Source organism: Cyrtonyx montezumae, unplaced genomic scaffold (assembly GCF_038088225.1).
Source record: "Cyrtonyx montezumae isolate F1298 unplaced genomic scaffold, pur_monq_1.0 scaffold_8, whole genome shotgun sequence".
Taxonomy (NCBI): domain Eukaryota; kingdom Metazoa; phylum Chordata; class Aves; order Galliformes; family Odontophoridae; genus Cyrtonyx; species Cyrtonyx montezumae.
Window position 1 is genome coordinate 43,995,470 of NW_027072089.1, and position 25,684 is coordinate 44,021,153.

The 25,684-nt window shown below is 42.6% G+C and overlaps 1 protein-coding gene across 2 annotated transcripts in view; it reads right to left on the reverse strand.

The window, feature by feature from the left end:
* Positions 1 to 217: 217 nt before the first annotated feature.
* The window catches only part of CABLES1 (Cdk5 and Abl enzyme substrate 1), a 62,702-nt gene continuing 37,235 nt past the window's right edge, over positions 218 to 25,684 (reverse strand). The window contains exons 4-9 of one of the 2 annotated variants that reach the window (XM_065752615.1): positions 16,735 to 16,834; positions 15,010 to 15,166; positions 13,995 to 14,098; positions 4,325 to 4,431; positions 3,273 to 3,480; positions 218 to 1,790 (exon numbers count right to left, since the gene is read on the reverse strand). In XM_065752615.1, the coding sequence (XP_065608687.1) occupies positions 1,650 to 1,790; positions 3,273 to 3,480; positions 4,325 to 4,431; positions 13,995 to 14,098; positions 15,010 to 15,166; positions 16,735 to 16,834 (817 nt within the window). In that variant the 3' untranslated portion in view covers positions 218 to 1,649. The remainder of the gene's footprint in view (positions 1,791 to 3,272; positions 3,481 to 4,324; positions 4,432 to 13,994; positions 14,099 to 15,009; positions 15,167 to 16,734; positions 16,835 to 25,684) is intronic. The other variant, XM_065752614.1, reaches the window with a different exon arrangement.

A 25,684-nucleotide genomic window follows, 5' to 3' on the forward strand; every position in this document is an offset into this window, starting at 1 on the left:
TTCCTGGCCTAAACAAAAGAAGTAACAAAACCAGTTACAGTAAGAGAGAAAGAAAGAAGTATTAGTGTGTGTACGCCCTCCGACACGTCCCACCTCTCGGCGTTCTGCTCCCATACTCTGAGCAAGGACTCCCTGACTTACAGAGGTCAGGTTTCAGCCACAATCTCACAGTTGAGATTTCTTTAAAAAATACCAAAATTGTACGGATTTGACTGCACCAGATCTGCGTGGGGCACGTGGAGGGCAAGGGAGTGAACCTGCACAGGAGAAGATAGGACACGGGTGTGATGCCCAGAATGCCACCGGCCCAGTGATGTCTGTGAGCACAGCTCAGTGTGCATGAAGAATCAGGGATTACAGGTGACACTTGCCAGCTTCTGGGTGTCCAGGAAGAGCTGTGGGAGTTGCAGGAAGGTTTTGTGTCAAATTCCAGTATCGCAGTGTCGAAAGGAACAGGGCCTTTAACTTAAATGGGCACTGGTTTTGAGTTTTGCACAGTCAGTTCTTGTTAAAAAACAACACTTGAACAACAGCTGATGGCCCTGCTGTTGGAGCCTTAACACACCTGTCATACTGCCGAGCCCTACTTTTAATTTATTTTATTTTTTTTAATAAAACACTGTTTTAAGATACAGCACAACAAATGTGCTTATTATGCACTCTAACATAGAGCACAGAAATACAACACTACAGAGTGCAAGTCTTAACCATCTCCACAGTGGGAAAAGTGCGAAGGTTAAAAATAAGCATGTGGCTTAACACAAGATATTTTTAAAAAACATGACATGGAAATCTCATACTAATGCTTTTACCTTTATCACAAACATGACTGAAAACCTATGGTCAGCCACTGATCCTTCTCTCCTGACAGTAGTGTGATCCTTTCAAAAGTAAGACGTTGGAAAGATCAGAGTACTAGAAAACAATAAAACGAGCGTCCCAAAATGATCCCATTTACCACTTTTCCAGTAGTTACGTTTTTCAAGAAGTAAATGTCTAAGGTCACCTTGATCTTCCCCCTCAGTAACTGACACGGGCTGAAACAGCAAAGCCACCCACGTGGACACAGGTCAGGTCTGCGTCGCACACGCACACGCACATCTACACACAAACACCCCACAGGAAAAAGTGCACTTTCAATTGCTGATACAAAAATAGATTGGCACATTTCTTTTTGACACAGTGAAGATATCCTCTTTAAAAGCTTTTTCACAACGTTAAGGAGTCCTTTTGTGAGTTGCAGCAGGTCTGTAGAAAAAGCACTACGAGAATGCACTCACGTGGGCTTTCAGGGTTTGTGTGATTGAGAGAGGGGCGGTAGGGGAGGCTGCCCCTCAGGCTTCTGTATGACTGACAACAGGTAGCTCACAGGTCTGCAGTCCCCACTGGTAGGGTCAGCTGCCATCCAGTTTCAGCACATTAACCATGTACCAACATCTAATCTTCACCTGCTTTGAGAAAGTAATGGCATCTAAATTTGTCAAAGCTGAGTCTTACGTCAATGCAGTGTTTCCCATCAGTTGTTGGAAAAACTGGTTTGGAGAGGGAGAGAGTGTTAGGAGTCCGATTTTGCATTTCCAGTAGTAACTGCAGCTCAGGAGAGCCAGGTGGGAACAGTCCGGAGCCCCTTCCCAGCAGGGCAGCCAGTGCTAGGAGTTCTGGATCAGGCGTCTGTAGTGTGGCATCACTTCGTGCTCAGGGAGGTGGAGGGCAAACTCCAAGGCCACGAGCACCGGGAACTCAAAGGCAATCAGCTCTCGCCTGTTCAGCCGGAACTTCTCTTCCAGTTTCTGTATCAGCAGCCCAGGAAAAAATGAAAAGGACTCTGTCAATGAGGACGTGACTTTCTAGCACTTTCTTACAGATGATGTTCTTCAAACACGCACCTAGGTTTGTGCCACTGTCTCCTACTGATTTCTTACTGGGGCAGTGGTTCACAAAGTTCAGCCAGACCAGCTATGCTGGCATTTGTCATTTCACTTACTCCAGCTCTAGCAGATACATCTTCTAAAGATTTACAGTGATTACCAACACAGGGAAAGAAACACCTATCTTTGTGTAGTCACTTGTGTAATGGAACACATGCACCTTGTAAGTGCCCACAGAATTCCTCTCTGCTTGAAATCACAGATTTTCTTTCCAGCACTGCACTGTTACTACACCCTGTTAGGGAAATTATTTACACTACAATTAGATACATTTGACTGTAATGCCTCAGGGGCAAAAAGCGTCGTCTGCAACAACTCTAAGTATGGTGTATATTAGAAACTGCTATTCCCAAAGGAGGTTAGATAGATTTCATACTTGGCTTTCTGCTGCACTGTACTAAACCTTCCATCTGTTCTGCTGTTTACACTGGATTTGGATGCTAGAAGGCAGTCAGCTTTGCAGAGAGATTCTCCCCCACTCCACTCTTACAACCTCCCTTGGCTTGCTGCTTTGTTACCCACTGGATCTAATGAACACCTCTATGTGACTTAAAGATGGACCAATGATTGAGAATAGGAAAAGGCCAGACCTTCCAGCTTCCACTCAGTTTACTTTTTCCTGGCTACTTGAAGAACATTCTAGCAAACTGACTATCAGACCAGTTTTGTGGCTGGGGAAGAAGGATGTGAGTCCAGTTCTGCCTCCAACAGAGTTCCCACATCTCCTAAAATGAGTTGGTTGTACTCAGCCATGAGACTAATTTTCTGTCGTGTTAACCCAGATTGGTGTCTCAGTGCTTGTAAAGGCATTATGGAACAAGACACCTCTCTGCAATATTGAGTGGGTAGAAAACCAAACACCTTCTTCCACAAAAAAATAAAAAAGTTAGGGTGAAGTGTAATGGAAACCATGTTCACTTGCCCTGAAGCTTCACTTGATGAATATAACACAGATTGGTAGTCTGTTAGATTTCTTCCCAAGCTACTATCTACATTTAGCTTTCAAAGGACATTCTTTACTGACACTCAAAAATAAAATTAAAAGCAAAATGAATTTCCTGAAGGTTAACTTTTGACTTGTACTGACAGAATGGTGGTGACATATATCTCAGACCTCACAATATCCGACACCAAGGGTTTTCAATCACATCAAATGGGTTTCTTGATCTTACGCTGTGACAATGACCACTCCTGTTTCCCCAGCAATGTAAAAGTAAGGAATGCAGTTGGATAGCTGGAGGGCTGGATATCTAGAGGAGAGCACGACTGCTGATAAGCGGACTTGTATACACCACACACTGGGACTTAATGGAGAGAGAACACTGGAAATGTATGGATACCTACATCTATAAGATGCTTGACTTCATGTTTTCTGAGGTCACTGCCAATTTTGGCAGCTAAAAGAACACAGGCTCCAGCACAAAGCTTTCTATTTTGCTTGTTCAGCTTCCCCTTGAGAGCGAGCTTCTCGAAGTAGACAAAGGCCATGGCTACTGTGGGCTCTTCGAAACCACATTCTTCTTGAGCAAGTTTACGCATTTCTCTCTTCAAGCTGAGCAAAGAGACCAGACAAGTATGCTGTGAACTGCATGTTAAAGCATTACTCATTTTCACCATAAGAGTCATTACTGCAGAGATTCCTGCTTAGTCAAATGGAAAGGAGAAGTGTAATTTACTGGGCAGGTATGTTTACGCTGTACTTTGGGGACACACTGCATCTCTTGTTTTGACTTACTCCTTTCCCTCCAACAGACAGCTGTATCAAACTGCGGAAGTTACTGAAGAGCTTTGACATTTTTTTGTGAAAATATTTCTCTGGAAGGCTAAAGCTACAGACAATCTGTTTCATAACAATGGATTGATTGCGTGTGATCTATATGCAGCTTTGCAGTTGGTTATGATTGGTCAAATCCAAACTTGTTATGCACTGCAGAATTCTGTAGTTAAGGAGCAACAGGAGTCAGTATCCTTCCGGCCACTTCAGTCACACTAAATCACCATTACTTTAGTATGTATAGTCTGCTACACTAGAAGGAGTGATGAAATACTACAACTTTGCAGTGACACTGATCACTTATTTTGCTTCCGGCCGTGCTCTTTGCACAAAGGACAAGAATCAACACTTTTCTCTCTCCACTATCTTTCTAAGCAAAGTGCCATCAGTTTGAAGTCTTTTTTTCTATTATTTTTTCTGGATGTGACAGTGTAGTGCAAGCACAGCTCACATCCTCATCCTCTTAGATGCTGAGCTTGACACCTGGTAGTACATGTTTGCATAGACCTCTACCTCATTTTCTCAGCATCTGACTTATTCTGCACCTCTGCAGATCATGTACAGCAGCAATTGCACTGCAGTGTGAGACAGCTGTATCACGTTGCCAAGCTTTGCTACGTACCTCCTTATTTTACTGAGGGTTAACTTGATGTGAGGGAACTTCTCCTTAAATGTCTCGTTCATGTCCTTTTTGAGATCTGATGGCTTCACATAGTCTATGACTGTGGTCTGTAACACATGGTTGAGAGAAAATCATTCTTATAGTTTGTAACAGACAAGATCACTCACTCCCTGCAAGCAACAAATACCAAACAAGCGCCAGTCTTGATGATTTCAGAGAAAGGAAAAATGAAGTCTGAATTCAGGTAACAATTTCTTTGCAACTGCGCCATCAGAATGGGTGACCTGAAATCAGAGATGAGTGTTCAGCACAAACCCTGAACAGCACATACCTTATTATGAGCCTTCCAAATACTGATGAGAATGAGTTTAAGCCAAACTGTGGGTGGATAAAACCTAGATGACAATTCTTGTCAAGCCAAAGTAAGTTATCACAATAACTGATTTGATGACCAGACTTAATTACTTCAGTCTTCATTCAAGAAACACTTTACCAAAACCATCTGCCACCACTCACTTGGCCTAAAACTATCAGCCAAGCAACAGCAAACCCTTCATTTTAGTAACGTGCCAATTCTCCTCCTGCCTTTGGCTTTTCTGACCTTGGACAGAAGCATGGAAGACAATAAACTCTCCAGGTATCCAGCTCCTGGTTTGTCTTTCCCTTCTAATTTCTGTTTATGGTTAAACTACGTTATGTTAACTGTAAACAACAGGCAGTAGAAAGAGGCATGCAAAACACACCACGTTATGTCTTTATAGAAGATTAAGCCTCCCTGTATTATATTCTCATGAGAATCTAAATCAGCCCAAAAGACCCAACTGAATTTTATTTTTTTTTTCTTTTTTTCCCCAGTAATTAAATATGGAAGGGTCTGGGGAAGGGAGAAGGCAATGGTTTTGGAGAGCAACTGGACAACTGTCGTTCTCTGATGATGTCTTTGGCTAGATCAGAAATGAGCATGAAGAAGAGCAAAAGGCAACTAATGTGTCCTGCATTTTGTTTAAGAGCTATGGTACTGGAATAAGGGGTAATAACAGAGTTTTAAAAGAAAGCAGAGTGTGCTTCTTCCCTAAATAGCTCACAGCAGTATTTGAGGGAAGTGAGCTATAATGAAGAGGAAAAAGCCAACATCTTGGCACAGGGAGTTGTTACAGTCATACATACCTTTAACAATGAGGGCTATTCAACTATCTGACTCACAGTGTGAAAAGCATAATTTGTCCAGATAAATTGCTCCCCGTGACATCTTGGCAGGTAATTTTGCTGGGCACATCAAGCACAACAGCTGCCTGCCACTAAGTACAAATGCTTGCAAGCCCCCTATGACAGTTACATCTTAAGCACCAATCCAAATTTTTCTCAATAAAGAGGATGATTTATTACAAAATTCTGCCCTATGACGGAGAGCTGGCAGTTATAAGAAACCATCAAAATGGAGAATGCCACTTTGCTTCCTACCTGCCTACTCCTTGTTTCCTTTTTTCTCTTTTTCCCAAAGATGACCATCAGCAAGTTGTGTGCTTCTGATGCTTATGTGGGGAAGTTGTGTGCTTCTGATGCTTATGTGGGGGAAAGTTCTTTGTGATGTTACAGAGACCTTCCTAGTACTGCTGTAAGGGGACTATTGAGAAAAGCTGTAAAGCATAATTTAGACCAGCACTATTTGCTACTTAAAGTACAGAAATGTGGGTCCATGCCTCACTTACTTATTTACAGATTCAAAAGATTGCTAAGCATAGCAAGGCTACCTGCTACTAAGTGCAGAGATTATTTTGGATATTATCAGCATTTTTTAGCTGTCTTGGGCAAGACTAGAAAGAATGACCTCGGTGCTACTGTGCAAAGCTACAGCACACCTTGTTCCAAGCTTCACCGCAAACCTAACTACATGTTGCTTGCTCTCTGTTACCACAGAGCTCCTTAGTTTTATCTTCATTATCTCCCACAAAGCCACCATGGGTTTTCCCGTCAGACCTGCTCTTGCCTCCTTTCTCCTTGTACAGAGGAGATCACTTACTAGCATAGATGGGCTGTGCAGGACAGAAACCACCTCGCAGAGCTGACTTAAGCACCCTGCAGAGCCAGCTGGAGGGTTTCATGCAGGTCATGCTGGCCAGCAGGCTGTGATTGCCTCTGCTTCCAGCATGTACCTTTTACATGGGCAGATAGTGACAGCACAAGGGGGAATGGCTTTAAACTAAAAGAGGGAAGATTTAGGTTAGATGTTAGGAAGAAATTCACTCAGAGGGCAGTGAGACACTGGAACAGCTGCCCAGAGAAACCATGGTGCCCCATTCCTGGAGGTGCTCAAGGCCAGGTTGGATGGGGCCCTGGGCAGCTGAGCTGCTGGGTGGCAGCCCTGCCCACAGCATGGGGTGGGACTGGGTGAGCTTTAAGGTCTCTTCCAGCCTATGCCATTCTATGATGACTCGTATACATGACCCTGTAGCTGTCTTGTGGGCACCCTACGCACTGCTCTGTGTTTACCAGGGAGTCCTCTGATCCAGCCAGCCAACTGCCAGGAGAGCTGCCTGTACTTACAGCAATTCTTTGTTAAAAAAAAAAAAAAGGTTTTTATTTTTTTAATAATAAAAAAAAGAAAAGTAAAGCATTCAGAGGCTTGAGAATAAGCAGACAGCTTAAAACTGAAAATGGAAAGGAGGTACAACTATTTTTAAACACAGAGATTTGCCAGTTCTGTGCCGGTGATAAGGATCTGTGACAACGATCTCCCCCCTCCAACTCTGAATACTGCTGCTTCCTGCTAGACAACAGTCTCTGTGATATAAATCACAATAATGAAATCCAGATGAAAGCCAGTGTGTGCTGGTTTTGATTCATGTAGCAGGATAACAGCAGCATGTTTGAACACACTGGCTCTAAGGCAGCTGTCTCATCTTGTCAGTGCCATGCTGGAGAGCTCAACTAACTGTCCTTATTCTCGGGAAAAGGAATTGTGCAACTTCTTTTCTTTTTTCCCACGATTTTTTAGGTAGCTCCTGCTGCTGTCCCTGAGAAGTGGGATGCCCCTTCCCCAGAGCTGATGCCTACAGGAATGACAAATCTGGGATGCTGCCTGACAGAGAGGCAGCCCTCCTGCTGCCACACTGTGCATCTATGAGGCTGTGGAGAAATCCCAGCCCCAGCTCCCCCTTCAAGCATCCTCTCTGTCCTTCCCTCCAAGCACAGCTTGCACACTGCACGCCGCTCAACACTGACCCTTCCATGGAGCAGGAAAGGGGATGGGCAGGAGGAAACCTTAGTGTGTGCATGAGGCCAGAAGCACAGCCAGGCTGTCCTAGTGACCCACAAGGGCCAGCTGGGACCTTAGTGCTGAAATGGGAGTGCGCTGACCTTTTTGTCTGCCACCTTTTCTCCTGCTCAGCATTTCCTCTTCTCTGCTTTAGGAATTTTATTTCTCTTGGGCTGTCTGGGAGTCACAAACAAAGGTGCTGTATTGAAAAGACACCACTGTAAGCAAGGTGGAAGTTTTGTCTGTCCGGTGCTGTTCCAACGCTGTACAATACTGATGCTCCAAACTTTATCAAGGGGGTTGCAAATATTTTCTGAAAAGGGGCATGACATTTTTCCATCCAAATGTTCTCAATCACAGAGAACACTATTCCCTAGCAGTTAGGCATTTTGCACTGCCAGGGCTGTCAGATACCCTAGCACGGCACTGGGAACGACCCACCCTTCTCCCCAACACTCTAATCTCCCATGTTTGTAACTTCTGTCATCCAGGCTCGTCTGTCTTGTTTCTCACAGCTTATTTACACAAAACACATTTCACTTCAGCATTCAGAAATACTCCTCTGTGAGCTCTGTTCACATTCTCTGTATACATCTACTCTGGAGATGTATATTTTAGTTTGGTGACGGGAGTTGCACAAGACGAATGAAAGCCTTGATAGATGGCAGCTGACAGATGCCTGGACAACATGATGAATGCTTGGGCTGAGGCCTCTGCTCTGCACACTTTTTGCATGGCTGGCAGTTTTGAACTTGGAGGTTAGCTTCTGTGTTATTCACACGCGTTTTCAAGCAGCTGCTTTCTCACAGGAAAGCTGTATATATAGTTTCCTAAATACAGGAGGAGGGAGGATGCCTGAAATGGTTGTAGAGGCTGGCAGGATGAAATAGTGTTGGAAATAAACCCTACTTTGGCAAGCCACCAGTAAAAGATGACCTAGCCTTGCGTGCCTTGACCTCCCCCCAATAAAGGTAAAATGAGAACAAGATAGGTGAATAAAAGGAAGTTATATAATAAATTATCTTCAGCTGCCTTACCTTGGATCTCTGATAAATGCACTCCATGGAGAGCAGACACAAGTCCATCAGGTTTAAACAGGCTGTCAGTAGCAAAATGGCAAGTTCTCAACCAGTTCTCACACAGCAGAGGAGGATTCAGTGACTCTGCACTGCCTCAGGGCATGCCATACATGAGCTATGTAGCTGTGAACTGTCTGTAACTCAATGTATATGGAGGTGGCTAAAGATGCATATATATGGGAAATCCTGCTTGAGCAGAAGCTTAAAACAGTCATGGAAAATAGGAGTCATTCCTTTATAATGGAAATAATAGCTACACAAAAAAGGAAAAGGAAGACTAAGAGATGTTTCCATTGTTAAAAAGTTACTAACTTTTAAAGATCTTCAACTGAACTATTTAGAATTTCACAAAGCAAACCATCTGAAAACTCCCTCTTTGAGTGCATGTAAGGATGCCTTTATTTTATCCTGTTAACACCCCAAAATCATTCTCAGCTAATACAGAGTTTCACTGTTACAAAATATACGCTTACTGGAGTGTCAGCCAAATATAGCATCAAATCCATACAGCACTGGCTTTAACTATGAGTATGCACCACTGCAGCAATCCTCTGCTCCCTGAGACTTTCGAGTACAAGCCCAGCAGCTGATAAGAGAGCAATCTGGAGATGTTTAGTTTATATCTACAGAAGCAGCTTGAAGAATACAGTGCCGATGCCAAAGGCCACTGCCTGCAGTGGAGCACTTCTGACCTTGGTGCTCCTTGTGAAAGACAGCAATGAGGAGCGAGAGGCTGAATGCACTCCAGCATCATGCAGGGCTTTTGTTAGACCAAACGGACAGAACAGTGAGCAGTTCTAATTTTAAAACCACGTTGGAAGACCAGTATCTAATAATGCAGCCTGGCTGTGCTTGACACTGGTGCTGGCACTTGGCAGGTGCAGGTGCAAGAGCCCTACAGCCTTTTGCAACACGCTTTTATTTTTTATTTTTTTATCAGCAGAGTATAGCTGTCCATTTGTTTAGATATAATTAAACCAATACACTGAAACTGCCATTAAGGACCACAACCCAGTGTCCAAGCGTAACCCTTGGGCAAGGATAGATGGATATTGCAGGGATATTGTTACAAAAGGGTCACTCAAAGTCAAGATGCTACTGATCTGGGCTTTTCCTCTTTTCCTGCAACTCCTGGCAGCAGAGAGCAGCCACGTGAACATGCTCCTGTGCTCCCATGTTAGCAACAGAACCAGGGCTGTGGGGGTCGGCCACATGCATGCTACAGAGTGAGTTTTCTCCCCCCTGCACAGAAAGTGTTTCTTTCTGCTCACCAGAATGCAGGAAGAGCAAGGAGATGCTGCAGAGCCTGGCTGCACGCTGGTCAATGTGAGACACTAGTGAAGAAGTCACTGCTCTGCCTGGTCGCTGGTGAAAGTTCCTATTCTAGGGAGATTTAAGGATCTGCAAGAATTCCTGCTTCAGCAGTATCAGCCAGGAAGACATCTGTTAGCCATGACACGATGTTTCCCTCCCCCCGCCTCCCCCAGCATGAATTCTTCTACCTCTTACTGTTTATACTGCAGCAGAGATTATGACTCTCCTACAAAGACAACATAAAGGGAAATAATTTCTCTGGGGTAGACCAAAATTTACATATGACTAACACAATTAACAGGAACGGTGGGCTTTATGCTGGACAATTATTTAAGCTGCCTGTTCTGATTTGTTCATCAAGCTGTTTGTGGGCATCACTTTTAGAAATGCTACAGGGAAGTACACAGCCTTTAAAGCCAGAAACTTTGCTGCAAAAACAAAACAAAACAAACAAACAAAAAAAACCAACAAGAAGACCAATCCAAAAGCACTTTTCCTTCCCCACAACTATCTTCGAAGAGGAACCTCTGCTATTCCTGAGAACCAGCTGAGGACTTGCAGTTTAAAATGCTCTGCAAATCAGCACTAATTCAGCTGACCATAAAGCCAATGTGATTAATAGTAACCTCAGGCTCCAAAAAACTGGAGGGAGCTATGTGTGTCCCATAGGCTCAAGTGCTAACTGCACTTATTTCAGACAAAAACCCAAGCAGGACCACACATTTTGTCTGTCCTATGCCTTGGGATAAAGGCTGCAGTATTTATTGAAGCAGAATTCATGTAGATCTCAGTAGTGTTGTAGCAGAGGAGCAATCCCAGCCTGCAAGCAGTTGGTGGGTTCCCAGGTGCCCTATTTGTGCATTCAGCAATTCCACAGCCAGCACACCATGCAAATCTGCTGCAGCTCAGCATCTACAACACTATTTGTTCACATCCTTGTCACTCACCTTCCTCTGTTAATTGTACTGACATCCAAGAGGACAGGGAAAACCCAACAGCTTGCAGCTGCCAAACAGTAATGCTAAATGCTGGCCAAGCAGCAAAACTTTAATTACAAACTGCAGCTCTCCACACACACAGCACTGACATCAGAACTGCTCTCGGGTGCTCAGGCACCTGTGGAAGGGAGCAGCTGAAGTGCTATTCCACTTGGGGCCACAGGCTGCTTGGAAATCTGTACCCCAGGATGACAATGCTGTGGTCATTTTGGGGAATGTTTTTATATCTGGGAAAGAAAATGCCTTAAAATTACAGCCTGTTATGCTCCTCTTCACACCAATGTGAACTGCGGGGAGGGGCAACATCAACCGAATCCAGAAAGCATAAGATGGACACCAGTCTCCTACATAGGCAGTATGGTCCTATACCAACCAGCTCAATGCATGCAGCCCAAGCTGCAAAACCCTGTTTAAACCTGCAGGCTCCCAGGACACTCCAGCACGACCTTTCCTCCCTTCTCTTGATGAAGGAAGCACCAGCCCCTTGTGAAATCCCTCAGCCAAGCGCTGAAGAACTAACACCCGCGTCTTGGTTCCTTGTCAAGCTCCTGCATTGCATCACAGCAAAATCTTGGACTTTAGACAAGAAAGCTCTTGGCTCATGCCAGCTATTCCCACCATCAAAAGAAACACAGCACTTCATTTCCTTCTGTCTGTTCTCAGATCAGTGCCTTCCTTATGAGAAGAAACAAATAATGACAATGATATTAACAGTCACCCTTGAAGACGTTTTTCACCTTGAATGTATCTAGTCCCGTCTCCCTCGCAGGGGAAAGCCCTAGCCAGCTTAGCACAATAAAAGCACAGTCACAGACCTCAAAATGCTGCAGTCTACCGGTGTATGTAAAAGGAAGGCACCACATGCCCAACCATGTCTGCCTCAACGCCAAGTTCAGATGGCCTCAAAGACTTTGTGTGACCTCAGAGGACTCAGATTGGCTGGAGCGTGCCTAGAGCCTGAAGAAGATGGGGAACACAACCATGACTGCTAAACTATGTTCATTCTGGATGCCAGTTAACAACATTTTTATGTTTGATGGAAGACAGTTCCCTGTCTATGACAATAACCATATTAGAACCGAACAAATATTTTCCCACCCAGACACAGCTGCCAAAAAGGTTGACACTTTGTGAGTTGCTAGCCAAACACAAGTTGCCAACTGTAGAAGTAAAACTGGCTGACAGTAAATTCTGTGTTGAAGTAATCCCAGAATACACATATAGACTGGGAAAAGAATTCCTTGAGAGTATAGCCTTGTGGAGAAGGATCTGGGGGTCCTAGCGCATGAAAAACTGAACATGAGCCAGCAGTGTGCTCTTGCAGCTCAGAGGGCCAATGGCACTTCCTGGGCTCCACAAGAAGAGCAGTGGTCAGAAAGGACAGGGAAGGGACTGTCCCTCTCTTCCCTCGTGATGTCACATCTGGAGTACTGCGTCCAGGTCTAGGGTCCCCAATACAATAAGGATGTGGAGCTGTTGTAGAGGGTCCAGAGGAAGCCAAGAAGATGATCAGAGAGCTGGAACACCTCCCCTAAGAAGACAGACTGAAAAAGCTGAGCTTGTTCAGCCTGAAGAAGAGAAGGCTGAGAGATTTCATTGCAGTATTTAAAGAGAAATAATAAAAAGGAGGGGAATCAACTTTTTACAAGGGTAGACAGTGATAGGGCATGGGTAATGGTTTTAAGCCCAAGGAGGGAAAGTTAAGATTGGATATCAGGGAAGGTTTTTCACAGAGAGAGTGGTGAGGTGCCGAGACAGGATGGTCAGAGAGGCTGTGAATGCTCCATATCTGGTGATGTTCAAGACCAGGCTGGATGGGGCCCTGGGCAACCAGATCTGGACGTTGGTGGCCCTGCCTACAGCAGGGAGGCTGAAACTTGATGATCCTTGAGGTCCCTTCCAATCTAAGCCATTCTAGGATTCCAAGCTGAGAACTCACTAAACTTCTCACTTAGAGTTTAACCCAAATGCAGCCTCAGATCTCAGTGAAGCCTTTCTGTGCAACACAGAGAGTGCTCTTGCCAGCAAAGGAGACTGGCTACAATCTATGTGACACGTGCAAAATCCACTTATATTAAAGGAGCACCTAGTAATCCTGTTATCAAGTAAAGACCAGTCAGGGGGCAGAAGAAAACCTGCAAAGACTGTATCTTTAAGTACATCAGCAATTTGTTCCAAATGAGACTGTGAACAACACTTTAGACTAAAACATTTCAAATCTTATCCTATTTGCATGTTGGTAAGAGTACCTAATAATAAGTAACCACTTTGAAAAAAAAAGATAACTAGCTTTTCCCTGCTGCCTAATACTGCTTTGGATGTATAATTCAAAAAGATATGTGCTCACGTGCACACAATTGCATTGCACCTTGCAACGTTACTGCCAAAATAGCACACCAAATTCTACCAGTTTGCAAAAATGCTACAGAGGTTTCTCACCACAGAAAACACCGAGTTAGAGCAGAGATCGAGGAACAGTTATGAGTCTGCTACATTACAAATTTGGACATTGTAAAAAAAACCATACGGGTTCTGCTCATAGTTGCTGCAATTGAAAGGATGGACTATCCCATGGGGAAGAAAAATACCTGGGAAACATAGGCTATATGAGACACCAAGGTTCTATTCTGATGAGGGAATGATAAGCATCAAAATACAATGCAGTTTCATGACTGGAAAAACCCTAATGGGCATTCTCCTATTTTGTAAGAGATGCCAGTTAGAGGAAGTGTAAATTTTCCTCTGTATGAGAGTGAATGAATGCATTGTTCAAACAAGCCTTTCATCTAAAACATTTATGAAATACAGCGGTAACAAAAGCATTTACTGTTGTAATACCTCAACAAGTTTGTTTTTACATGTCCCAGTAAGTAACTGTCAGTTAGAACAAAGCATTTCATACAGCTGTTATTAGTAGATTAAAAATAATAATAATCTTAAAATGCAGCCAAACGAAACCTCACCATTCTAAATACTGTTACCAACACTTATCTATGCTACACCCAGTTTTGCATATCACTTACCATATATGAAGGAAATATTAAAACCCGCTTATGTTTGCCACATGGCCACTGGGGATCATCTAAAAGATTTGGGTCATATTCAACATAGTCTCCCAGGTCACTGCCTATAAAACAATGGTAAAAATAACAGAGGGATTTATTACACCGAGAAATCTCTGGACTTAAAGTTAGTGGCAAACTGTGAACTTGGTAATGCACAGAATAATCTTCACGTGGGATGTTTGAAAGAGTAAAAAAAAATTTGTATACAATATCAACTCTTAAGTACTTCAATAATAACACAACTTGCAAAGATACAGGGGACTGAAAGCTAATTAACTACCTGGTAAATATGAACTTAGGGCTTAGAGAACTGCACAGTTATTTGAAGTTCCATATGGAACCCACAGGCCAAAAGTCTGCCCAACAAATGTAGTCCCACATACCATGCCATGTTCAGGTAAGAGGAAAGTCAGTGGGGAAGTTCTGTTGAATTTTATTCCCAGCAACAAGTCCTCATCTGTTTATGGAGATGTTTTCATTTGTTTCATTCAATATGCTGAAGTATCTTAAGCATATAGTGATTTGGCATACATTTTGTGCCCAATTCTGTGAACACAGCCCCTTCCAGTCTAATAAAGGTCACAAGTACGATTTACACCTTTGGCTTATGACTATTGTGTTGCCACTGTGTATTTTCCACAGCAAACGAAGGTGATGAGCCTTTTGTGGGAGGAAGGCACCCAAGGAGGCATGCTGAGCAGGATCAGTGGCTGGCAGTATGACATAGGACCAGCAATGGTGTTTACTCAACTTTCCACGATCCATAAGCCAGCTTTGCTGAACAAAAGGGAACAAGCATGGGGAAAAGGTGTTCCAAGCTCTACGATACCTACTGCATGAGACTGTATTTTGCTTAATTTAACCACAAAAGTGACTGCCGGAGACAAAGCGTGTTTCCACCAAAAATCCTTCACTATAATTGTCTACTGACAGAGTATGCAAAGATGTTAAAACAAGCTTTTTGGTAAGTTACCCGCATCGATGCTCCCCTGGGTGCTGTTAGCTCTTGCCAAAGAAAGGCTACGGTGGCTTGCATTGCGAAACTGGGAGAAGGATGAGGTGGAGTCTATTGTGTTCCTTCGAGTTCCTAGAGCATTGGTTGGAAACAGGAACTGTGTATACGAAACAGTCTAAAAAGGAAGTCAGAATGGACAGACTTACTATCAGCTCAGCCAAGCAGGATCCCTTTGGTGCACCCCAGTTCGAAGCAAAGGAAGCCAAATTAGCTAAGGACATTCTGGTTTAACAGCTAGGCACAGACGAATTAACACATCACCTGCATGTGCTTCAGTGTAGTCAGTTTATCCATGCAAAAAAGCTTTTGCAAATCCATTATTCTTCAGCAAAACAAAACCCCAAACACACACACACACAAGCTATAATACACTGGATTCACAAAATCCTACTCAGGGTCAGATTTATGAATATGTCAGTTTTTTCCACTGGGCTTTCTCTCTGTAGCAGATTTCAGCTTTTTGTTTTGTTTTTGTTTTTTGGGTTTTTTTAAACTGAAATAGCATTCCTCTATATGGGTCCCCCAGCACACATCAGCCAGAGGCAAATCATTTGAACACCTCTTAACTTAAGCACTTTCTCTGGTATTTTTGTCCTTTAGGATTTCCTCTGGCAAAGTCTTACTGGTGTCATAAAGGGAGCTACCAGCTTACAGCAATGATTACAGATCATTCACTGCCTGGACTTATAGCACTGACTCTGTGTGAATGAATAACTTGTGATAAAATTGATTTTAAAGTGAGCCAATTACCTGCTTGCACTCTTGGCCAGTAACAGACTGTGCCTTGCTTCTAGGTTTATTTAAAAAAGTAACATTAAAAGGAAGCAAAAAAAAAAAAAAAAAAAAAAAGTCTCAGACTCCAGACTGGTTTATGAGAAGGTCAGAAGAGGTATCAAATAAAACATGTGAGCCTTAATTTATTTATAAGCAGACAGATTGTCCTCAAGAATTTACAGTCTGGGGTCTGGACTGTAACTTGGTTAGGTGAGCACACCATGTGCAGCAGCACTGACCTAGTGCCTTTAAATCCAGAAATGTCAGCAGGCTGGATAAACAAAACCATCAGAAGTGAATCAGGTTCTCAGCAAAAAAAAATCTTTTCATATACGATTAAAATAATCTTTCCTCTATAGGCTTGCTTAAAATGGATCTATTTTCCCTAAAGATTCAATAATTACTTATTCTATTCAAATGAATGCACACTAGGATTTAGACAAACTCATCCAGTTCACACTAGTGTCCTCCTGCTTCTTTGGACAAATAATTATGTTAAGTAAGATCTATTTTATTAAATAAAACTGAAAGCAAACAGAATTACAGCTTACAGCTATCACCAGATATTATTTTCAAGCTCCTAACAACATATTCTGCACTGATAGCTCCTGCTAGAGCCAAGAGAAAACCAAACGATTCAGTAACACTCTACAGACTTAGACGTTGCCAGAGGCAGATTTCATCAGCAAAGTTGTTAGCACTGACAGCTAGAGCACTGACACCTTCTGAATTTCTGCTGGTCATATTTACAGTTTGTACATACTGTGCTTTAACAGTATGTTATGGAAGGCTTATGTGCGTTATGCCACACACTGTATTGTGTTTTTACATTTGTGCTTCTTGTTAGTTATGCCCTATTTTTTCCTTACAACAGAAAGTCTAACAAAGCAGGAACTGAAGCATCCCCACCTTCCCGTCTGCTCCAAGCTCCACACCTTCAAGACCAATGATCTCTTTTAGACACACCCCAGTAGAATGGCACTGGCGTCCACCATCCAACTTCATATCCCTGGGGAACAGAAACCAGAGCAGAAAAAGTTCTTAGGACACATCTCTTATTTACCTTTCACAATGCACTGCTAGAAGAAGGCAGCATTAACTCAAACGTATTAATGCAAAGCACAGATCAGACATCTTCTACAGGCAGAACTGTGTTACCTAAAATATGTTACAGCAAAAGCCTGCTTTGCTCCTAGTTGCACCTCAGATGCTATCTATGCTGCAAAACTGTTCCTCATCACTTGACATAGCTCAGCACTGACAGAGAACTGTGAGTCCTATCGGTTTCAGATAATATTCGATAATCTCGACATGTATCATAATACTTTGATGCTTCTAAAACACAAGCCCAAGTGACCCTATGCTGTAATGCAGAGAAGTAACTGCCCAAGTAAGCCTTCAGGAGGAATTTCTGCACCTTCAAGCACAGGAGAGTGTCTGAAGCTCAGTGAACATCTTTCTGGGGCTTCAAAAGGAACGCAGGCCTTCCAGCCACCTGGAACAGAAAGCTGTGTTCCTGCTCTAGGAGGACTCATGCTTTCAGCATTGTACACTCAAAGGTAAATGAAACGCCTGAGACAAGCTGGCTGTATCCCAGGCTTTAGCCTCACAATCAACACGTGACTGAAGATGAAAAGGACAGTCATCAAATTTCTGCTCCACAAATGGAGACTGCATGCAGCTCCAAATGTTTATCTTGTGATATTTTTCTGGCTGATATCCACGAGGGTCCAAATAAACATGCTTAAAAATCACAGTGGGAGAAAAGTTTACACTGAACCTCAGAGATGGCTCTCCACTTGACTGCTGCCCTGGGCTCATTCCTGCTTTCTCTCCGCATACCCTGCTTCCTTGTCTTCACAAGTAGTAACTCATTTTATTTCTCTGAAAACTGACAACCGGTGAGTTGTACCCAGTAAGTCATGTACCTTGCTTCTATAAAAATTCAATGTACCAGTTTGCTGTAAAACATACCTCTAAGGCAAAAGAAAACACCATATCTGCGTTTTAATCTAAACCAAGCCCTGCTAATTCATTGCCTGAGCTTCCCTTCATGCAGTGTCATGTTATCATTTTGCTTCCTGATATCATATTACTGAGGGGCTGCACAAATAATTACATAAAAATAACCTTTTGTCAGCAGCATCAGATTAGCGCCTCTGTTCTTGGGCAGAACATGCTTAAAGGAACTACATCTTCTAGAAACACGTGCTAAATAGCAATAGGTCTGTGAAACAGCACACAATTTCAGGAAGTCCCCAAAACAACAACAAAAAAATGGATTATCTTTAGTAATATCAGAATAGCTTAGGTTCCTTTCACAAAGATAACGAGGAAGAAATAATGCTGTTATAACTTTCAAAGCAAGTCACGGAGAAAACTCTCCATGCAATTAACAGAGAAGGCTTGATAGCTTTGTTAATTCATCCAACAAAAATCTGGCATCGTTTAAGGAGTCAGCAGAGCAGCTTTTCAAAATCAGAGTGGCTCTGGGGACTTAAATGAAATCGGTTCTTTGGGAGCAGAGATCAGGGTCAGCTGCAAGTGTGAGCATGCACAGGAATGATTCCTGGACATTAGCAAGAGATCGATGAAGATTAGTGCCTCAATTTTTCACATCTTTCTGGTGTTTTTAAAAGAAGCCTCTACCTTCAGGACCCGGTAATCAACACTGCAGTGTTCTCTCTCATCCTAAATATTTTGCAAGGGTTAATAAGAGTCTTCCTTTATGTATGTTCTTTATTTCTAGGTAGCATATGATTGTTTATGTTGAAAAACAGTAATAAAATGTTACTGTTTGCAAAGAAACTTGTCCATAAAACTGAGAATTTAACTCATTCTCTTAAGGAAAATCACTGCAGAATAACACAGAGGTTCTTATCAACGTACGAACGAAAAGGATCATCCCAGGTTATACTCATCCTCCTGCTCATAGAAGATCCTGGTGAACACTTGATATGAGATTCCCAGGTAACTTCAGTCAATTCTTTTTGAATTCCCTATTACTAAGACCAAAACCAAGCCAATCAAGTTTCAACTGGGAGAGCCATCATTTTTTTCTCACTGCTACAATAGGAAACCTCAGCAAAGCTCTACTTGGATATCTGTGACTAAGACAGCTACATAAAACAATAAAAAAATCCCTTCTGGAGTCTAAATTAAGGCAGGTTATTGTTTCTTTGGTGGGTAAAAGGAAGCTACCATCCCAAGAGTGATGGAGGAGCTTGCCCACCCAGGCACTGTGGTCCTGCTGCTGGCGTAGGTCCAGCACAGCCTCTTCCTCACCAAGCCTTCCAAATCCCAAGATCAACAAGGAAAGCAAGAGATGCCCCTGCTTTGCTCACTCCAGAACAGGTGAGCCATACCTAGGGAATGAGTAGGATAGTTATTTTGGGATCACCGATATGTTAGCACAGCAAACCACCAACACCAAGTTCTTCAGGACATGGCCCCTTGTATGGCACCACGGGCAACATGCCCCACAGAGGGGCAGAGCACAGAGGATCAGGACTTGAAAAAAAACCAAAAACAATAAGCTTTCTCTGTGTTTAAGGTATTTAGATTATCACCAGCATTGAAGAACTGCACAAAACAACATGTAGTAGTAAGAGCTGTTTACAAAATGCAGAGTAGGAAAGACAGTCCTTGCCAAATAGGCTTTTAAGTGAAGAAAACTTCCTTCCTTCTCTTCCTCATTTTCAGTTTTCCCGTGGTTTGTTTTCCAAAGGTGCTTTTTCACAAAATTTTCCAGGGATTCAAGTAGATACTGAGAAGTTAAAATAAATCACAGGAACCCAGTAACTACCTTCACTTCATTTGAGCAGGGAAAATGAGAAGAAATCACAAGAGCAGCCCAGTTTTTGCCAACATTTGGGGAATTACCCTGATTTACATAAATAACTGTGTTCTACATGTGCATACCGTTTCCTGAACGTGGGCTGCTGAACAGTGTTAGAAACTACACTCAAAACTAAGCACATTGCTCTGGTTATCCCAGATGGGAGGAAGAAGAAGAAAATCTAAGTTTCTCCACCTCAGAGATTTTCCTGGAACAGAACCAAGTAACCTGTGAATCCAAATTTATTGTGGGACGGTGAAAAGTTTTATTGAACGGGTAAATAAAAATCAAAACAGGAATCCTTAGCCTTTGTGTTTTATTAGTCAGGCAAGGATTAACAGAATATAAATTGGACAGTATTACCTTTGGAAGTATAACGTTTCTTTAATGAATCAAACATTATGATTTGACTCCTGCTTCAGGCAGGAGTCCTGCTGGGCACTTGCTCTTTAAATGACAGCAACACTTGAACACTTTAACCTGTGAATAATTCAGGAGCCTGTTAAATATTAAACAGATTTATAGATGCATGAAAAAGCCCTCTACTTATTGCAAAGGGAATCTGATAATTGTTATTTAGATATGTAAGCCTTTTGTGTTTATATTTTATGATCAGTGATTCCTGACTGCTCAGATTTATTCCAAAAGGAACAGCAGTTCACGAGATGTCAAGAAAAAGTACTGCCCTCATCCTTCATTGTAAGTAATTTCTACTTATTTTCTCTGTTTACAGGGAGGAAGACAATGACAACTTCGGAAAAAATGTGCTGCCATCCAACCCAAAAGCAGAGTTTCCACTAACTGGGACTGACAGATCTAATGGGTTGAGAGTTTTCAGACCCTAATTGCCAATAGTGTTGCTTGGAATGAAATCTCAAGTTGCAATATACAGGGAAAAAAGGTGGAGAAACTCCTGGAATGACTGCTCTAATGGGCCAGAGTCCTCTTCTCTCTCCAGACATATTCAGGTGTCAGATCTTTGTCTTGATATTTTGCCCAACATGGAGTAAAAGTTCAAAACTTACAACATATTAGCTTTTGGCATTCATTGCTTAGCTTCAATCTGAGGGAACAGGGAACCTCATAAAAATGAGCAATGGTAGCTCTATAAAATTCACCTATGCAATTAGTTTTAAAATGTCACGTTGCACTCGGGGCAGGGGGAAACAGTTTTCTTTGACTTTCTGTAAAGCTAATGCACATTTAGTTTAGGTTTTGTTCAACAGGGCAACAAGGAAAAAAAAACTGGTTCTCATTTAAAAATTGGCAAGGAACTTGGTAATAAGCCTGTAGGATGTAAGAGAGCACAATGCTTTGCTATGTGCTTATTTCTACTACCCTGATGGCAATTTAGAAGCTCTCATTTCTCCAGTAAATATTTCTGTTTTCTGAAATCACAGCAATGGTTGTTAACTGATCTGCCAAAGCAACTGATTGCAGGAGTGCGGACTGAGACAAACTCATCTAAATACTTCTTTTTGCCTCATTTTGCATACAACTTTCTCAACAAATTAAAACACTGAAGACGGACAAAGATATCCGAATTTAGATAATGAAGCCCTCCAGGCCTATGGGCTGACTGATCTCTGCAGCTACATGTGGGATTTGGGTGACTGTATTGAAAACTTCTTGCTTTCAGCGTCATTGAAGTCATTAGCGATCCTGCCAGGCCTTCAACAGATGAAGTTAAATTCAGTGGTGATCTATCTTTAGAAACTAGATGAAACTGGTTTGCAGCTTTTCTGAGAACATCACATTCTTTTTATCTAACGACTTAATGCTTTACTTCAGAAGAATGATCAATTTTCTGTGCTTCAATCCATTTGATTACTCATACTGTGTTATTTTCTTTAACTGGAGACAGGCTTAGTCAGATAAACTCCTATATTGCTACCAGAGAGCAATATTCAGCAGCTATACTTACGGCAGGGTAACTTTCTAACCCCTTAATGAATTCAATGCCATGAAGAAACATGAGGTGAACTGCCTTGTTTTATAAGGACACACACTATCTGATGCTCTGGATTTTTCTGTAAGTTAGCTCATCACCTCTAGCCCAGTGACAGGCAGTCACTTTGACCCTAGTTTTATAGCTGGATATAAAACCAGCTCAATCTGCATGACACTGCCAGCTCTTCTCCTTCCCCAGCTCCTTTATGTTCATCTTCTGGGCAGACCTTTACAGAAACTTGGAAGCTCTTAAAAGGCTCTTGTAACATCTCAAACTAAAATACTACAATAGGTATGATTTCAATGTGTGAATTAAAATGAATGCTTAGTTTTTGCCACTAACAAAAGCAAGCCTAAAAAAAACCCTTTTCAAAACATATTTTTAAACTGTGAGTGGTAAGGATGTACGCCAAAGGAAAAATGATTTAAAGCAGCAGAACTATAAAATCAACTAACTGCTACCTTTTTTTTTTTTTTTCTGGAGGAAAACAATATGGTACCTTTTTCATTCAGACTGGTCCCCTTGTTCCCACTACCAGGGAAGTACATCTCTTCCAGAATTGCTACCTGGAAGCTGGTCCTTCCCTACCACAGGTGGGGCGCAACCAGGGTCCATAGAGCACCTCTACACTCAGTGGGTCCTGGAAGAGCAACTGCAGCAAGGCTCAGCTCCACTTGCTGTGAGCTGCCACTGCAACCACTCACCTTTGACAAAGGAGGCGTGCACCACAGCAGCTTGGGAGTGGCACAAGACACACCTCTGATAACTGTCATTACATCCCATTTTCTGCCAGTCTATGGAACTACACAGGAATTAATTCTCATCTCCTTCAAGGGAGAAAAAAGGGGATGCTGAGCATTGGAACCTCAGTTCCATTACTCATCACAAAGCAGCTGTTCCATCATCTTCAGTGTTGTATTTAATTAAGAAAGAGGAATATGAAGAGAAGTATTAGCATAATATTACATACGATTCTCTAAATTTCTAAGTACCATTTCTAAGCACATCCCTGTGTGCTATGCAAGTATGGATGTTTCCCAGGTAAGCAAGATTTTGCTCAGCAGAAAAATCCAGATTATGAATAAAACTCTTAGCAATGAAGATCTTGAGTACACTGAACAATAGAACTGCACATGCAAACCTGCAGCACTATTGGCAGCCCTTACCACTAACCTGTGCAGCACACTATGACCTTGTATTTCATAAAAACATAATCACGGCCAAGCATTCAACCATTATTACTGGCACTGCTGAAAGTGTATGCCTCTGAAGACTGGTTGCTAACCATAAAGAGTTTGTGTGTCTGATAATTTAATAAAAGAGGCAATACTGCTGTAACAGTGCAGTCAGTATGGGGCCACTCTCCCATCATGGTCCTTGTTTACCATTAAGCAGTGCATAGGGTCTGCCAAATTAGGGCTGTAACACTGTAGGACTGTGGGGCCAAAGGAGGGCAGCAGACAAGACTTCTGATTTTTCCACTGCTGACATGCAGTACAGCCTTCCCCATGTTACTATAATCTGGCTATGTCTGCTCTTGCAGCTACTCTGGCAGGCTAGATAGGAGTTCAGCTCATTACCTGACTCTTGACCACGCAGACAGTTGAAGCTGTGCCTGCCACCACACCACCAGCAAAGACATGGGCAAGCTTACAATAACCAGACTCAAAGAGGAGACATTATGGCTTGGATCTGCATAAGTACATCTCTCTCAGTGATTTCAGCAGCATGAATGCATCTCAAAACCTTTAATCTTCACCTTCCTCTTGCACAAAACCACAGTAAGCTAGAGCATTAGTTTTCCAGTGAAATATGGAAAAACTCTGAAGACACAAAATTCTAGTGATTACCACTGTTCATGACTTCTTTCTCTTCAACACACTTCCCTTCAGTTTTTACTTTTGTTGAAGAGAAGCAAAAGAGAGAAGTACAGCAATTTCCCTGGCAAATGGTGTTCTCCACTCTCATCCCCAGCATATGCAACCCGACATGTCTTCTGAAACAGCAGGTAGCAAGACCTGCCATCCATCACTGACAACCCCTGCTCTGCAGTGCACTTACTTTCAGAATCCTGCTGAAAGCCACACTCCAGCAAGCCTGTTCCTGCCTGGTTACAGGGGAGGGGGATCTGGGAGAGATACTCCAAGGGATAGCTCAAATTGAGCATGTGTTTCCCTCCAAACACTCATCTGTATTTGCACAGCTATTTAGGAATGTAGCTTGGAGAGTGTTCTTGCTACTGTAGCTTAGAAGAGTATGGTGGGTAAGGTCTATAGCATATTTCCTGGCTGACAGGGGTTCACGAAGTCCCACCCATCCGAGCCAAGAGCACAGAATTTAGCAGGGTCAACAAGAATTCCGTTTTAGGCAGGTTTTCAAAACGGATCTGTCAGCGCAGTTCGGCTGCCAGCCTTGACACAGTGGAACTCTTCTGTGCTGCCTATAATGTAGCAGGGGCTGGCAGCCTCCCCAAAACACAGCTGTGCCCAGAGGTCTCCTCCCAGGCCGCAGAGTCTACAAGTTGGAGCAGAGGTGGAGAAGTAGCAGCCACACTGCCATGTGCTCCTGCCACATGGAGACGATTCTTCTACATGAACATCCACCCTGCTCTCCTGTTTCTGCCAGGACTCACTGCTTTAATTGCAGACATGTCTGAAATTCCCTGGAATTATTTGCTTCTTCACCTTACCTACAGTTTACAGAACACAAGCCAGTCAGGACAGATATATCAACAATCCAGAGAGAAAGCAAAGCTAAAGGATGCTGTTGCTACAAAAGGGTACCAGTGTACCACTCCTACCACACATCCAAAATGTGTCAAGTAGGAAGCAACTACTGTGCAGCCTGAACAGAGTGGCTACAGTTTATGACATAGTGCCTCATCTGTTCTTAGCACCAGCTGTTCCTGGAAGGAGGTGCCACTTAGTTGTTCCTCTCTTCCTCTAATGCTCTGGAAGAAAGTCAGAGAGCACTTTTTTTTTTTTTTTTCATCTTGGCTTTTTAACGAAGGGATTGCTGTGTACTGACACTTTTTACCTTCTCACCCCAATCCCTTCTTGCTGTGCAAGCATGGTACAAGACATTATGTGTTGAAATAATATTCAGATTTGCAGCTGGATCAATTATGAGTGTAATTTAGAAGATGTAACTAGTCATCAGTGTTTCAAAATACATTCAATTTTTCAATAAAGAGGCAATTTCTAGAGGGCAATGATAATAAATGAATGACAATGCACCGAAAAAGAATGAACAAAGCTGCCAGTCTGTAAAAAATTTGCCTAATGTGTCATCCCTGTTTAATTAAGGGAAGAGTTCTCCTGTAAGACACAGGAAAGCAAGTCAACCTTTCCTGCAAAGGTACTTCCTTCCCTTTTTGCATTAGAAATTATCTCCTTTTCTTTGAATTACCGATGCATGAGTAGATGACACAAATAACACTCCAGAATTAAACAGATGACTGAAAAATATGAGCCAAGTTCATCCTCTATGAGCTGGATGATCTTGATGCTAAGCAATTTGTGGGTCTTTCAAACCCACCTCACCGCATCAGCTGGATATTTCCCCAGGATTTGCTGGGGCCCACAGCCACTGAGCCAACACTAACTGCTGGCAACTCTCAGCTGTCTGAAGAGTTGCCAGGCCTTAACCCTCTGCCCCAGAGGCACAGAGCTGGAGCCCTGTGCTGCCCCCCTCTGCAGTCACGGCCCAGAGCCTTTGAGATGACACTTCCTCTCTCAATCCAGTTTCCTCTACTTCTGCAGTTTCATTGCAAGAGTAAAAAAGCTTTGGAGAACAGTTTAAATCCAGAGAATCTTTTCTATCAGAGCTCTCTGTCCTTCCAGGGATATAAAGAAGCTCCATGGAAGTTGCTTGCAGCTCAGTCTTTTTACTAGCTGTGAATAATCTGATCAATTACTACAAGGACAATTAAAAAGTATTATGTTTAGACTCAGTTATTTCCCAGTAGAACTAGAAATCTATATAAGAGTAGCATATTCACAAGAAAGAATCAGAAAGCTAGGACTGCATATAAAATCAAAGCTATTCTGTCTATAGTATTTATTTGGTCA